The 17,008-nt window shown below is 41.8% G+C and overlaps 1 protein-coding gene across 1 annotated transcript; it reads right to left on the bottom strand.

Annotated features, from left to right (window-relative positions):
* Positions 1-211: 211 nt before the first annotated feature.
* On the bottom strand, positions 212-14,647 carry si:dkey-229b18.3. Its single transcript, XM_034693353.1, has 7 exons — positions 12,982-14,647; positions 12,423-12,496; positions 11,924-12,152; positions 4,845-6,844; positions 4,435-4,653; positions 3,406-3,546; positions 212-1,151 (listed from the first exon to the last, which is right to left on the bottom strand). The coding sequence occupies exons 1-6, from the start codon at positions 13,322-13,324 to the stop codon at positions 3,442-3,444; spliced, it is 2,970 nt and encodes a 989-aa protein (XP_034549244.1). The 5' UTR covers positions 13,325-14,647; the 3' UTR covers positions 212-1,151; positions 3,406-3,441.
* Between the last annotated feature and the right edge of the window lie 2,361 nt (positions 14,648-17,008).

Raw genomic sequence — 17,008 nt, 5'->3', positions numbered from 1 at the left:
TTATCAGGTCTGAAAAAAACCACCCTGACAGAAGGGGTTACTTTAGGTCGAGCAGTTGTTGGTATTTTAACATGGTTACATCTCTCTATATAAGTCCTATAATAAAGCATTAAGTAATCTTGCTCCAGTAGTCAACAAAACTGTCTCTTGATTCTTTCTTTTTGTGTTCAGTACATTTTTAAAACACACGATTCAAGAAAGAATAACAAGATATGAAAAGCAAAAATTTATTCAGTCTTTTTACAGATAGCAAGAGACGGCTTGTTTATTTCTAAAATCAATTTGTGAAATATAAGCATCTCTTTCTGTGAACACATTGCATCTATTCAGTAGAAGGGGAATTTCAATTTTGTGTCTTGGATTAAAGTGGAAGAAGAAATCAATCAAACATCTGTAATGACACAGCTGGGTTGATTACTGTTCAAAAATTCACATTAAGAACAAGACACGGTTCCCTTTTTAAAATAGGCAGACTTAGAAAAGACAGTGCACTACAAACAGCCTGCAAATGCACATGCAGTGGTGTCACCATAACAGAGTCGATAACAGACTCAAGGACTTTGAGAGACTAGCAGTTCACAAAAGGAGGGAGGCTATTTAGGTCATTTAAAAGTTAGCACACCAAAAGGACAAAAAAAAAATCCACTGACAACCAAAGGACCGTCTCTCTCCTAGGAACCCCCCTGACTTCAAGTATTCCCTCCAGCACTTGCATCACTTCAAGTATTCCCGCTGTGGACTCCACCCCTTCAATTTTTACCACCACTTCTTAGGTTTACCACATAAGCTATGATATAAGTGCACTCAAAATTCACCTATACATAGAAAAATAACAATAAAGTAGCAGTAATAGTTATAACAATCACTTTACATTTTCATTTTATACACAACCGTGATGTTAAATACCGTGGCATCACAAACCCCGCCCCCTGAGTGTAATGTTCAAGTTTAACCTTCTGTATTAATGCAGACGGGACCAGAAACCTTGGTTAGGTTATTAAAATAAAACTACCAATCACTGACAGCTGCAATGATTAACATCAGAGTAATTATTCCTTCCCACAGACCCTTGTGCTTGTGATGGATGCAATATGTACAAGCTGCTGATTGATCAGCCTGTCCACTGGTGTCAGACACTGACAGCCTTCATCCTGGAAAATAAACACCAGAGTTAAAAAACTGATAAAGTATTTCAGGTAAAATCAATGCAGATGCTCAGCACACGTTATCACAATGGCCCTCATTTATCAAACGTGCGTACGACCAAAAACTGGGTGTAGGGGCCATAATGTTGATTTTCATGTCTTATTTGTTAATCATGATTATTTCCTTTTTTTAAATTGTTTGCTTCATTTCCGGTTTTGGATTCATGGGTGTGGTTTATCTTTTAAAGTACCTGTTCAGTTGGGTGGCGGGAGGTATACAAAGAGGGTGAGTGGGGTTGAATATTTTTTTGTTGACCGCCACCGCCATCGTCACTATCATGTAGATTTAGTGTGTTTTGTTTAATAAATAGAAAACTTTCCTTGGACTTTGATTTTGATTTATGTCACAAACACGATCCCACTTAGCCTCTGCGGCACTTTTCTATCTTAGCCGCTTCACTGGGTGTACGACCATTTCCGCGCAATGGTCTGAATTAATTGATCTGAACGTGGGTGGAGGATATGCTCAAATCAGTTAAATTAGGTATGACATCTAAAATGTTCACTCCGGTCAAAAGGTTTAGAACACCCCAATTTTTCCACTTTTTGATTGAAATCAAAGCAGTTCAAGTCCATCAAATAGCTTGAAATGGTACAAAAGGTAAGTGGTGAACTGCCAGAGGTAAAAAGAAAAAAAAAGGTAAGATTACCCAAAACTGAAAAAAGAATCTACATTACAGAATTATAGGAAAATACCTTTTTCAGGGGACAAGAAATGGGTTGCTGTTCTGCAGCAATTGAGGTTAGTCAAGCCTTGAAAGTTGGTGCTACCAATTACTTACAGGTGTCCCAACTTTCCTTGATTACTTACAACTCCCTTTGTCTGCATAAAAGTAGTGTTGGAACACACTGTGGTACCATACCCTTGTGAGCATCATTTGAACAGTCTTGTACTCCAGGATGTAGTGTGTTGCTTTAGAAATGGCCAGAAAAAGGCAATTAACAATGGAAGAGAGACAGACCATCATAACATTTTGGTTTATGAATTGATTCCATGATTTATTTTTGAAATTAAATTGTTTATTTGTTCAACGTTTTCATTTCAGAGCACAATAAGACATTGAACTGCATCATTTTTTAATTGGGGTGTTCTAAAACTTTTGACCGGTAGTTTATGTTACATTTCACTCTACCTCTATCAATCCCTGTTTAGAAATTACGTTGAGCAGGGCAAGCTGTAAGCTGATTTCTTCGTATAACAAATGCATTTTTCCCCTCAACAGAAAGAAAGACTTGTGTTAAGGCTTCTAAAAGTTTCACATCACGGATAAACAGATTTCGTTTTTTAAAGAAGAATTTATATATTAAATGTTTTTGAAACTTTAGCTGGAGTTCGGTTTCCAAACCCACACTGTTGACTGCTGCAATGATTTTCGTCCAGACATGTTTTTTCGTACTCCCGTAATGCCTCTTTTACGGCCTGTAAACAACAGTTTTATGTCTCCTCGCCTCCGTTGCTTTGGTGTCGATCTCCAGCTTAGACAGGTTTCCCTTTTTTGGCCTTAGAGCGTCTCTCCATGTCGAAAATTCTGTGGGTGATCCTGGCTGAACCGTGAATAATTAGGGGCGTGACATTTAAATGATGAGTTTCAGCCGCCACATTTATCAACACTTGATCAGGCGTACGCAAAAATGACATGTGAACTTTATCGTATGTCGGGTTCTGCACCCAAATCTGCGGCTGTTTCTACCATAGAGTGTATAAAATATGGACGTAGTATCCGTGACGCCACCCATCTGTTTCTGAAGCGCTTTTGAGGCCAATCGTCGTCGGAAGCCATATTGCTGCGATTGCAACGTAAAGAGGCGGTCTTTGAGCCTCCTAGCCAACAGCTACAGTGTTCCTGCCTGTCAATCAAGTCAGCTGTGCCTCTCATTGGAAGACTCGTAATCTCAATATCTTCGAAATTGCCCCCCCCACACAGTGTGTGCCGATCGAGAAATTAGCTATCCAGACTACACTCGTCTTTTGTACCAGGCTGTAAACATGTTTATTTCTACTGTAATGTTCGGCTTTTTTGAATTGGTGTGTATGGTTTCCTGTACTTCCAGAGCCAGCCTCAAGCGGATCCTCGATAAACTGCAGTTTTTAACACTTCCGCATTGGACTCATATCTTTAGACCGGAGGTTGCCGCTTGGTTTCTACACTAGATTAATAAATGAGGCCCAATGTACTTAAAGTAAGTGACATTCACCAACCTCAGTTTTGCTGATGTGGTAGACCCTTCAGTTGCCTCAGGAACCAGCAGCGATACAGCTCCGGCATTTGTACAACTTGGGGTCGTGGGTGCGAATGTGGTTCCGTACATTCCGAAGTCGAAAGAATGTCTTACTGCAGAGCTACATGGCGGAGAGAAATAAAGGGTAAACATCAACAAAGTGAAGCACTGTATTCAAATCCTTTAAAGTCAGTGGTTCTAAAACATTTGAAATGATCTTTCAAAGTGTCTTTGCTCAGCCAGCTGATATATACTTCGGTATGAAAATTCTAGGTATTATACAGTTAATAAAAAAATCCCTTCAAGTATACTTTACAACAACTTTGTAACTTTAAAACAACAACCTAGTACCTCTCGTATTTCTCTAATATGGAAAGAGTCTTTCAGGCTGCATATAAAAGGGGCATACTTTCCCTCCAACGAACTCCTAAAGTGTCATTTAAATGTATGCAAACAACAATGGCGCACAGTGAGCTATTTGCTTGGCAGTGCAGTTTGCTGAGTATTTAACTCTTTGTGAATCAGACAATGTCTTTTTGGCTCATTTGCAAAGGTTTAGTGGGTGCAAAAGCTGTGCGATCCTTTAGTGAATCAGGCCCTCAGTGTGCAGAATGGACCTGTCCAGAATGTTTAAATTATTATCACTGCCTACTGCCTAGCATATATTACTAATCTCATTCAAATTTGTCATGTATTCTGTGGAATTAAACCACATTATAAAAGTCTCTGCAACAACAAAATGTACTTAAATAATCATTGAATACATGAATTCTACAGTATGAGAGTAAATTAAGTGGCAACCCTATGCAAGAGAATAAAAAGTCTACATTTCATTTACACCCCATCATCTAGCTAAACACCCAGCCCACTCTTAGGAGGCGTACCCGTCTTGTATCCCAGATTTCACTCTAAAAGGCATTCTTTATTTCTTGCTTAAAATATAATCTGAAGTTCATCTGCATTCTAGCTTATGATTTCTTTCATCCCCTTTTTTGAAGACAGTGCTTACCAGACATGGCCAGTGCTTGCCCTCGATGTGCCTGAGGCGATGCATGATCAGAGCATCGCAGTCTTTGTAGGAGGCCGGACACTGCATGCAGCTATGGGCTGCCTTTGGGAGTTTTGGGACCTGACTACAAGGCCCTCGGAGCTGCTTTAGCCTCGCCCGGCGTACTGCATCCATCGTGACGCAGCTCCTGCTGTTCAGAGGGAGGGGCTTAGCTTGTTGCTGGAGATACAGAATGAAGAAAAAGCAGAGATGATGTTAGAAAATACAGAGGAGCTAAAACCTGACAAATATTTCCTACTGCTTTCACAGATAATATCAGGGTAAAGTTAAGTAGATTTGAATTTATCATTGCATTTCTACAGCGGGCTTCTTTTACTGCCCTATTCTGAGAACTGCAAACCATGATCTACCTTCTGCACGGTGGGTTTTGCCTTTGGATGGACGTGCTTGGCTTTGTGATGGTTGTTGTTCTGGGAGTTTGTCCTGGGTCTCTGCTGCACCTTGCTCATGTTCACACTCCTCTCCTCCCTCTCCTTCTTCACGACTGTCAGTGTGGGGGGCGCTCTAGCCCTTAGTGCCCGTTGTGGGGACTCCTTTGCTGCTCCAAATTTCTCCCCGACTTGCGACACAGAGCGTGTTAAGCAGATATCCACGCTCTCCTCCTCTTTCTTCAGCACGGCCATTGCTCCCCCCGCCGGCCGACAGAAGCTGAACAGGAAGCCCGAGTCTAGCAGCTTGATGGGGGGCTTGCTCTGGCGCTTGCCCAGGTCAGGTGACGGAGGATCGGGGAAAGGTCCGCCCACTGGCACGGGGTCTGCTGGCTCCTCTTTGATGACTTTGTACAGAGGGTGATTGTAGATTGAGGGTGGAGGTGCTTGCTCTGAAAACTGGAGCCCACAAGATTCATTAACCTTTGCTCTCTCTCTGGTGTCCAAAGCCTTCCTCTGTCCCAGGCTCCCCATCTTCCCCGCCTCCTCACTGGCCTTGCACTTTGTCTTTCTCACCTCCTTCACGGAGCCTCGCCGTAGCTTCGCCTTGGCTGCTGGTCGGCCACTGTTGTAACGCAGCATTCTGACTGTCTCGACGGTGACCTTACTCCTGGTCTGTATCCTTTGTGTGATCATGGATTTTTGGGATGCATTGCCACAAGGATTGATCGATGGACATGAAAGACCTGAGATGGAGTAGTCAGCTGGTTCTTGTTTGATCCTTGCGATGTTTCTGGTTATGGTTTTGTTGTTTTTGCATCGAAGGGGCTGCTGGGAAGGAAGGCGAGCACCATCGCCTTTCCTCACTGACCGTCTAAGCTCCCTACCACCCATAGGCGGCCTCGACACTGGCAGAAACATGTCAGGTAACACACCTTTACTTCGCATGCTCCTGTCACTCGGAGGGACATGTCGGGGGACACTCTTTGGCCTCTTTGCTGTCATCAGGTCTGCGGTGACTAGACCCCCAGGCTTGGATTTTCCTGACTTGCTAAGGAGGCGGGAGTTAACAGGGTTACAGAGGGGAAGGGACAGTGTCACATCCCCGTATGTCAAACCTGGTGAGGTGGAGCGAGGTTTCCGCCTCTTGGTGAGGGAATAGTTATTAGCCTTCAGCTTCCTCAGTCGTTTCTTTTGCCTCCACCCGATAAGATCTTCTGGTCGAGGAAGGAGGGCGGTTCTTTGTAGCCCAAGAACATTCATTAGCTTGTATTTCTCCTGTGCCCTTGCATAATCCTCTTCATCCTCTCCAACATCTTCTACCTCCTGCTTCACCCTCACAGGGCTGCATGCAGTACCCGGCCTCAACCTGGACGGGCACGACAGCCGGCTGATTGGGTGAGGCTTTTTGTTTCGGCGAGGGGTTTCTGGCTTTGGTAGCAATCTCTGGACCTCCTTGGCGGCTCCAGGGGTGGAGCGAAGGAGACGGGTGTTTGAGGGTGATACGGGTGAGTAGTTATGAGACTGCAGGGAGTTTATGGCGTGTCGAGGTGTTGTGGCTTTTTTAGAAGAGGGAGACTTAAAGTCCATGAGCTTCATCCTGTGTGTGGGACTCAGAGGGAGACCATTATGGCTTTGGGCTTTTTTAGGTGTCCTTCGCAAATTGCGCCTTGGGCTTCCATCAAAAGAGTCATCGGATGCCTCCAGAGTAAGACTGAAGCTGCTATCCATATTTGCCTCAAATTTATAAACTCCTCTCCTTCTGCTTTCCCTCTGCAGGTGCTGACAGGTGGGGCTAAATCCTTTGCCAGGATGGAGTTTCTGTTCCTGCTCTTTCATGAGAGCAGAGCAGGCCTCAACTGCGGGCCACATGCCCAGGTGGCGGGCCATGGCGATGACCTCAGGTAAGTCCTCCTGGCGAACACACAGAGTGGAGGAGTAGGAGAACTCCAGCAGAGACAGAAGGCTCTCTTCACTAAAACCTGAGGGGTGAAAAAGAAGGCTTTCATTAAATATGCTGCACCCTGCTGGTCAATCAGTGAGTGAAATAAAAGAGTGAATATAAACAGGAGATCAGAGAGATACAGCATAAACATAACGGTGGAGACTGTAATAGCTGCTTTGATCAGAGCCATTGCTACTTCAATCTGTTGACACATATGAAAGACTTACATATACAAGAGGACAGACAAAATATGTGTAAAAGAAAGATTAAATACAGCCTCTTTTCACCTGGGTGTGCTTTGTCACTCAGTTTCCCACAAACCATTGTTTGCAGCATGATGACTGATGTCAACCCAAGTCAGGAACTATAATTTGACTTAATTGACAGATTCTATAACAAAAATGACATCAATGAGAAACTCACGGTGTCAGCACAATACAGTATCATTAGGTATGGGATGACAGCATGGTATGGTAACCTCTCTGTTCAGCTGAAAACCAAGCTCTCTCGCCTGGTGCAGACTGCCATGAAGATCATAGGGAAGACTGGTAACCCTTCCCTACAGGACATTTATGAGCAGTCTGTTCTTGGGCAGACTCAGAGAATACTTGTAGATCCGTTGCGCATCCTTTACTCTAAGTATGAACTTTTACCATCTGGAAGAAGGTACAGAGTCCCCAAGTGTAAATTGAATCGTTTTAAAAACTCCTTTATGCCGATCTCTATTAGAAGTTTAAATAGTAAATAGCCTGTTATGGTTGGGACAGTGTTATGGTGCTCTCTCCTTAAGAGTATGCTGTGTGTTGTATGAATGTGTACTATTTATTGTGTTTTTTCTTATTTATTTGTGTGTTTTTATGTCATTGTGGTGATTTTTGAAGGAGCAGGTAACATGTGCACTACTGATGTTAAAGACAAATTTCCCTACGGGGACAATAAAGGATATCTTATCGTAATAACCTTAAGTAAACATGACTCTTGTTGGATCATTCTGGTACTTATTATCTTCAGGACAGTAAGGATACATTGTTGATAAATACTATACTTGTTACATTAGCAAATTAACAGATAAGCTGATAATCAGAATACTTCTTTGCAAATGTTTTCTTAATGAAATTAAAGCTGTAGCAATAGCAAATATTGACGATAACTATCTTTTTTAAAAAGGTAAATGCTTATATCATGCTAAAATTGAGCATACAGTAAGACCACGTAACTAATTTATTCATAGTAGGGGGGGTAGTGGTTCTTTACTCTGGTTGCTAACTCATGTAAAACGGAGGACAGACAAAGAAGAAACAGCAGGAGCCCCAGGAGAAGAAAACATTGTTGTCATCAAGCGGCAACCTCCGACCACAGGAATTGAAGCCAATTCGGAAGTGCTAAAAACTGCAGTTTCTTGAGTATCCCCTTGACGCTGGCTCCGGAAGTACCGTAAACCACATACACAACAATTCAAAAGAGCAGAGCTTTACAGCAGAAATAAACACTTTTACAGTCTGCAGGTACAAAAAACGAGTGTAGTCTGGATAGCTCATTTCTCAAATCAGCACTAACTGTGCAGGGGGTGAATTTTTTCATAACGCAGCTATTTTGGAGATTTTAAGATTCCGAGTTTCCATTATGAGAGGCACAGCTGACTTGATTGACAGGCGGGTACCCTGTAGCTGTTGGCGAGGAGGCTCAAAGCCCGCCTCTTTACCTCACACTAGCTCTTGTCTAGTGTGTCTTCAAAAAAGCTCTTCAGAAACAGATGGGTGACGTCACGGACACTACGTCCATTATTTATACAGTCTATGATTGTCATCTAGTTCACTAGCCTTTACCCAAGTGTAGCTGCTACAGCAACACAAATCATGTCGGAGGAGAAGACAGATTAAAGCTAGGTAATCTACCTGAGTCCCAAAACGGTTTCCTTGCCAGTTTGGGAGATTTTGGATTTAGTAAAAATGACGCTCCGTTAATTAAATATTGACATGGAAAAAGCTTAAGACATGATCGGTGGACACTGAGCCAAAGATAGAGCGGTTAGTTGTCTGCGGTCTCACACACAAGCTCTCCGTCTCAGCACCAGCTAATGATTTTGATGTAGCTGCCATATTGTGCTATTATTTTGTTGCTGGTTTATCTGGTTGCCTTTTCACCATTCATTATGAAACATTGCACGGCTCAGATCCACTCTCTCCTCCTCTGTTGCAGAAACACACCTTCATAACCTCCAGACTGGACTCCTGCGACAGCATCCTTTAAAGCCTTCTTTTTACTGACCTCCAAAAACTACAATATGTTCAGAACTCAGCTGCCCAGTTACTCACCAACTTCGGATCCAGAGCTCACATTACACCTATCCTTCAGCACCGTCACTGGCTCCCCATACAGCACCACTTTGAGATCCTGCATATCACCTACAAAACCCTCAATAACCTAGCCCCCTATACCTGATTGACCTCCTCAAACGCCACTCCCCATCATCAGATGCCAATCTCCTTTCACCCCATCACCAAGACCAAGCACCGCACCTTGGCAGGACAGAGCCTTTGCACATCGCTGCCAAAGCTCTCTGGAACTCTCTCCCTCAAAACATCCGCAACTCTGACTCACTTCTCTCATTTAAAGATCAACTCAAAACCTACTTCTTCAAAAACACCCTACAACACGTGACCGCTACTCCGTCCACATCTCTGATCTATCCTTCTGTACCTTATACCTTTATCTGTTTTACACATCATGTTAAGTGTCTTTCTAGGAAAGCGCTACATACGTCTTTTCGATTATCATTTTATGGTAAGCATAATTTTTTCCAACTATCTGCGTTACAACATTCAGATAAAAACAATTGCAGTAATATGGCAGGCACTGTTAGAGAAAATAATTAGGTTTAGGACAATATTCAGAGCTGGCCCTATAGTAGTAAGAGCTTCCTCTAAGGGGTCAACCGCATTTATGTGAAGTGATTCTCAGTTTAAGCAGACAGAACGAGGAATTGTTGTGGTGCAGTGGCTTCAAACTATTTATAACAAATTTACATTGATTAACACAATTGAAAGAAAATCATGTTTCGTCTATCATGATTTGTCTGCTTATATTACTGAAGCTGCGAATATTGATGATGTATTCTGTGATGGTAGTCTTGCAACATTACTGTGCTGTTTGTTTCAGGGTGTCTATTTCCCTTTTTAATATCTAGTATGTAATAATTACAAAGTGTAACTCTTTGATTTACAAACTTTTTTTCACACTAACAAATCAGACTAACTTTTCTGTTAAATAGGAGTTTCTTACAGATTGTGGATCTTAGCGTTGGAAATACTACTCTACTGTTACAGTGCCTGTCTTTGTGCAGAAGGGTTGCAAAATTCCAGGAATTTTCAAAGTTGGAAACTTTCCATGGGAATTAACGGGAATTTATGGGAATAAACAGGAATAAACCAGGAATTTACTAAATAGAAGGTTGGCTCTTAATAGGAAACTTAGGAAGAGCCCATTGCCTGAAAGGGTTTAGCAAAAATGCAGAGGCTTGAGAAGCTTGAGGGAAGATGCTTTTTTATTTGCATGTTGAATGGGACTTTGTTGGAGGGAGAGGGGCTCTTTCCATTTAACATTTTGAATGGATTGCATTTTTGTTAATTTTTGAATGGGATGGGTCGGCGGGATAAGTAATATTTAACCCTCCTGTTATGTTGCGGGTCAAACTGACCCTTTTTAAAGTCTATTTTAGGCAATATATGCCTTCCAAACCAGCTTAATGCAGCATAAAAATCTGCATGTGACAGAAAGGGTGTCTCATGTTCATTTATCAACATCACTTCATAAAAATAAAAAATTCAAAATGTAAAATAGAACAAACAAAAATCTATGTCATATAAACTATTGTATTTATATTTAGGGCTTTCCAATGTACATTAAAAAACATTTTAACATTAGTGACAATGAAAAACGAGTGAGTTATCCTCTTTGAACCATGATCTTTGAGGATTAAAGAACACCATTGCACTAAATCTTGATTTAACTGGTTAGTAATGGAGTTAAAAATTAGATTAAAAAAATGTGTATTGGTTTTTTTTGGGGTTAGGACACTTTTTGATAATTGAATATGCCCTGGGGCAAATTGACCCAGGAACATTATTGCTGTTCCAGAGAAACAAACATAACAGGAGGGTTAACTCAACATTCATGTTTTTGTTCTTCAATGAAAGAATTGATTGTTCAATATAATATTTACACTTGATAAAGTTCTACTCGCAAATAAATCTGTTTTAATTGTATTATTTTGGATGGATGTCTGCTTATAACAAAACAAATATTTATGCTTGGATATGATACCTTTCCATTAAATTCCCAGTTAATTCCCTTAAATTCCCAATTTAAGTTTCCAATTTGGAATATTTCCCAAATTCCACAGTTTAACTTCCCATGGAAATTTACCGGAAACTTTCCAGAAATGTACTGAAAATGTCCCTCCCCTTTGCAACCCTATTGGGCAGGTCTTAATCAACTCAGTCAGGCTTGATGGACATTTCTATTTGTCTTTTATTAGTCACCTTCTTGAATTATTTCAGCCAGCCACTGAGTGAGATATTCAGTTTCTGACTCTTTCTCTGCACTGTCTGCACAAAGCCACCATGATTTCACCAGGTGGTTTGTTAAAGCCTCTTTTGAAGCAGTGAATGGCAGCTGTAATGGAGGCAACTTCAAAAATCACAGGTTAAGGTCGATGTAACTCTACATGGGGCCATAATTTAAAGACGCTGCCAGTAATTTCTATTGAAAAAGATTTGAAAAGGGCATCTGAGTCCACAAAGTCACAAGGATACTGTTAACTGAGGTAAAAATTCCGTGGAGGGATGAGTATTTTCTGCTTTCTTTCGAATGGACTTTCAGTATTTTGTGTAGTGGCTTTTAGAGGACTGCAGATTTATGGCACTTAGGCATTGGCTTTACTACAGAAACCAAGATGCTAAATCTACTTTTAATAAACAGTCTGTGAGTTTCAGTGGAGCCAGTTTCAATAACTCAACATGAGGATAAAGTGTGGGCTCACTCAGGTCTTATCACCCAGGCCCAGCACTTTGACTAATCAAAAACACATGCAGTTATGTTTGACCTCTGATCTTACCAGTGAGATCTATGTCTGCTTTTGAGCTTGCGTCAATGTCCGTGAAGATTTCCTGGAAGTGATCGCTGACCGCTGCCAGGACTGCTCTGTGAGCCGAATAGGATCGCCCGTTTGTCCGCAGGGTAATGTCACAGAACAGTCCCGCCTCCCGCTGACTCCTCAGCTTGCTCAGCATGTCAGCGCTGTGTGACGCCATCGTCTTAGTGACACATCCTCTACCACCATGGCCCTAGTATGCAATGACATAGACAGAATAGAGAGGCAGGGTTATGGGAATGGGAATGCACTAGTGAGAAAGTGCTTATTGGAGATATTAAAGTGTGATTAAGTGAGTGTGAGCGTAAGAAAGTGTGAATTAAAATGTGAGAGATGCAAAAAACAACAACAAGGTACTGATGAAAACCAACAAGATTTAAGACTCTGATTAAAGGGTGAAGGGGATTATCACACTGCAGTGCTATTTTTCCTTTCAGCCTCAGTGACTGTTACATTACCTTACCTCTGTTTTCCTGGTGCGTGTGCTCTGACACTCAGGACAGGCCAAGACAAAATCTCTAATCTGGAAGTACATCCCTGTTAAGAAAACAGACAAACATCAGATTACATTGAAAAAAAATGATGCATTTCATATAAGCAATGTGAAGAATTGATATCTACGTTTCCTGGGGCAAAAAAACGTGGCGTACGCTCTTTTTCATGGCAAAGTTCAGATGCATCTAGAGTGAAATGACTGTGGAAATGTGCAGGGCCTCACGCCAACTCCATGGCTGGGGTACACACGTTTCTATAGCCGTTGATCCTTGCGAGCAGATTCATACATCTGGATATTTTTGTGCGTAAAACGTTTTCTGGACTTGAGCGTACGCCATGTTTCAGTGGGAAATCCACGCAAGTCTTTGAACATGAGGCCCCAGATCTTTGATTATTTCAATCATTAGCTGCCTACACTTTAGGTTAATTTGAAATACATAAACCCTCTCATCAAATACAGATATGAAGTCAGGGACCCTGTCCTGTCCTGTGAAGTCAGAATGTAAGGCAGCCAGTAATGTTCATACCCTCCCACCAGTAGTTTTCAGCCACGCATTTGTAAGTCTCCTCCAAGGAGAGGTGGTGCTGGCCAAGCCCCCGCCTCCGGTGGAAGGTAGAGAGGGCCTCGTGTCTCCTGCCCTCATCCAGAACCTCCCTGTAGTTAATGAAACCCTTTTCCAGCTTCTTGCGGTACAGCAGCCCGTCTATCACCTCAAAGTTTGGCGACCACTGTGCGGGGGGTCCACGCCCTCCAGAGTTCCTGGCTGCATCCATCTCTCCATCTCCATCTCCATTCGACCAAGGCTTGGACGGACTAAACGTTTCTGCACTCGAGTAGTGAGTGTTGGTGTGGGCGCAGTCGCCAGCCATTTTTAACCGGTTCTATAATCTAAAAATGTAACTTTTCAGACTATGAAGGGGAGGAGGGCAAGGCTCCTGGATGTCCTGTCAGTCTATGAAGTAATCCCTTATCCCCCTCTTTAGTTGGCGGAGAAAGCAAGTCAAACTTCAACCCACTGACCTCTGAGGACTATCTGTGGATCCTTTAGATCTGCAACACCCTGCATGTGTTATTTTTCATGGTGTCTTGCTAAGAAAACAAAATCAAATCACAAATAAAATTTAAGAAAAAAAACTTCACCCACTGACCTAATCCACGTGGAGAGGGTGACAGCAGACAACAACAGACCACCTGCTCCCCCCCCAAAAAGAGTCTGACACTTCAATACCTAAAAATATCCTAATGGTTGGTAAAATTAACAATAAGATCTCCTAATATGACTTAAAATGTTTGTTTTTCTCAAGTAAGAGGAAGAAAGTCACCATTAGATGGGAGTCAGCAGCTGCTTTGTACCCTGTATCTGACAGTCAGTGAAGGCATCACTTTACACTAACACAAACAGTTCAGGCGTACATCCCCAAAATACTACACCAGGCTTTTCCTCCTCTGATAACACGATGTCACATTTCAGTACACAATTGTGATTTCGTCCATCAAGCCACATCAACAGAAATGTTTTAACTGTCCACCCAAGTGTAGATAATTAATGCAGCCAGCAGACTATCGCGCCAACTGATGTGAAGTCACCAGTTTTACCGGGCAACACACTTCACCAGCTCCCCAGCAGCCTGCTTTCCATCTGTTTCAGGGGTCGGGAGTGGCCCTCCGGTGCTGGATGACGGGCGGGCAGCCTCACCGCTAGCGTTAACTTGAGATTTCTTTTTGCCAACTCGAGTCGGAAGCAACATGATGACGCAGCTATCAGCTCAGCATCGCTACTTGAACGACCTAATAGCGAGGTCCGCGCAAAAACCCGAAATGTCGCAATTCACCACAGGTTCCTCTCCGCGAACCACCACACACGCTCCAGTGGAATACCCGACATAGTTAGTGCAGCTCTCGGAGCAGCAGAGTCGGTGTGGCCGTCAAATTGTCCAATTTCTAAACTCGTAACCTTCTGTTTGTTGCTAATCAGCAGCCTAAACCGAGTGTAGTCGTCCCCGCCCTCACACAAAGGCCATTAGCAGAAGCCTTAAAGAACCTCTGCTAGACGAGCCGTGATTGGCTGAGGGAGCTGCCACTCAAGTTAGTACTCTTCACCTCGTAGCATGGTAGGTTGTTCGCGCACGATGCCTCCAGTCTTGCTTCACTTGATGCACCGTCCAGTTAATGATAGAGCTCCCTCTCTGTCATGATTACCAGTGTTATACAAATACTGTCGAATTAAAGTTTCACAGTTTTTGTATTTATGAAAGAACTAACACTATTATACGGTGGCCCTGAGGGACAAGACATATTTACAAAAGGTGAAACACTTTTACAAAGTTGGAGACAAATTTACATTTTGGAAAACATTTTTACATTTTATAAAACACAATTGCATTAGCAAAAAATTTTTACCAAGGCCAAAACAAATTTAAAAAATGAAAAAAAAACCAAAAACATTTACAAGCGGTGAGACAATTTTACAAACGGCGGAATACTTTTACCATTTCGGAGCTGCTGATCATGTTCTACACCTCCATCATCCAGTCTGTTCTGTGCACCTCCATCACTGTCTGGTTTGGATCTGCAACCAAACTAGACAAACACAGACTGAAACAGACTATAAGGACTGCAGAAAAATCATCGGTGTCGACCTGCCCCCCATCCAGGACTTGTACTGGTCCGGGCCAGGAAACGAGCAGGTAGCATCACCGCTGACCCCTCACACCCTGGACACAAATTCTTCAAACTCCTCCCCTCCGGCAGACGCTACAGATCACTGTGCGCCAAAACAACCCGCCATAAGAACAGTTTCTTCCCCCAGGCTGTCACTCTGATGAGCACTAAACCATAACAGTGTCATACCTGTTGGATCAATACTCTCTGGCCAGGAAACGGGCAGGTAGCATCACCGCTGACCCCTCACACCCTGGACACAAATTCTTCAAACTCCTCCCCTCCAGCAGGCGCTACAGATCACTGTGCGCTAAAACAACCCGCCATAAGAACAGTTTCTTCCCCCAGGCTGTCACTCTGATGAACACTAAACCATAACAGTGTCATACCTGTTGGATCAATACTCTCTGTAAACACACATGTAAATATACAATGCAACAATCCTCCAGGCAGAATTCCATATTTCTATTTTTTGTATTATTTAACGACTATTTTTTTAATGTAAAAACTGCCTCTGTTACTCACCACTGCACTTTATCATATTATTTTAGCCCGTACATATTAGTCATGCCTACTTGTTGTTATTTTGTACTTATAGCTGATGTTATTGTTATTATATTTTTATTTTTATTTGTATGTCTTATTCTTATGCCTTGTACAAAGAGAGCACAGTTTACCAAGTTAAATTCCTTGTGTGTTCAAGCATACCTGGCCAATAAAGCTGATTCTGATTCTGATTCTGATTCTGAAACAAATTTACATTTATTTTTAATGGAAAGGGAATGTACGAAACACCGGAAGTGATCCGCTACCAAACGGAGTACCAGTACTAAAAGTTGCTCCGTTTGGTTTCTCTCCATCAAAACAAACTAAATGACCCCTCACTCGATCACTCCCGGATCACTTCCGGTGTTTGGTACATTCCCTCTCCGTTAAAAATAAATGTTAATTTGTTTCAGAAATGGTAAAAGTGTGCCGTCGTTTGTAAAATTGTCTCACCGCTTGTAAATGTTTTTTTTTTTGATTTTGTAATTTTGTTTTCCAAAATGTAATTTTTTTCTCCAACTTTGTAAAAGTGTTTCATCTTTTGTAAATGTGTTTTGTCCTTCAGGGCCACCGTACTTTTGGAACGAAAATATCTAATGATTTCATAATTTTAACTTGACAGCTCTCAATGTCAATTTCCATTATTTTAACACTGATTAATTTTCAGTTGCTGCGGCTCTATTTAACAAAATAAAAAATATTTCTCAAACTTTGACCCACAAATAAACGTATGCTCAATATGTCTGTTTTCCAGACCCAAAAAATAAATACAACTTCAGAACAAATCATTAGCCAGTTGTGTGTGGACATTTTAACATTATTTGTTCATTAAATTGTCATTGTACTCCTGTCAGGCAGTACCTGATTTCCGCAGACACAGTTCAGGGGTAATGTTCTGAGTCAACTGAACTTTAATCAGTTGAAGGTAAAATGATTTATTTATATTTAAGACTACGATTTGGGGAATTTAATTACTAAAGTCCATACGCACACACTACATTAAATCAAATGTGTGTTTCAGTTCATGGAGTTAAACTTTGGTATTCTCTTGATGATGATATAAAATGCTCCTTAAATCTTTTACAGTTTAAAAGAATGTTAAATAAAAGGTAAAGTAATGGGGAACTACATACTTATCCAGTAAAGCTGTATTGGATTGTTCAGTGTTTACTATTACATTTGATGTTTTGTGAAAAGAGATTAGTCATCTGGATTAGTGGTATACTATGTTGTGATTAAGGGGAGGGGCAGGTACTATACATTTTTCTTCTTCCTGCTCCTGTCTGTTCATGGACAGTGTATACATATTTTGTGAAGACATGTATCGAATGTTGTGTTGTCAAACA

Source organism: Notolabrus celidotus, chromosome 10 (genome assembly GCF_009762535.1).
Source record: "Notolabrus celidotus isolate fNotCel1 chromosome 10, fNotCel1.pri, whole genome shotgun sequence".
Lineage (NCBI taxonomy): Eukaryota > Metazoa > Chordata > Actinopteri > Labriformes > Labridae > Notolabrus > Notolabrus celidotus.
The sequence above is the reverse complement of the archived record's forward strand: the minus strand, read 5'-3'. Positions and strand labels throughout refer to the sequence as shown.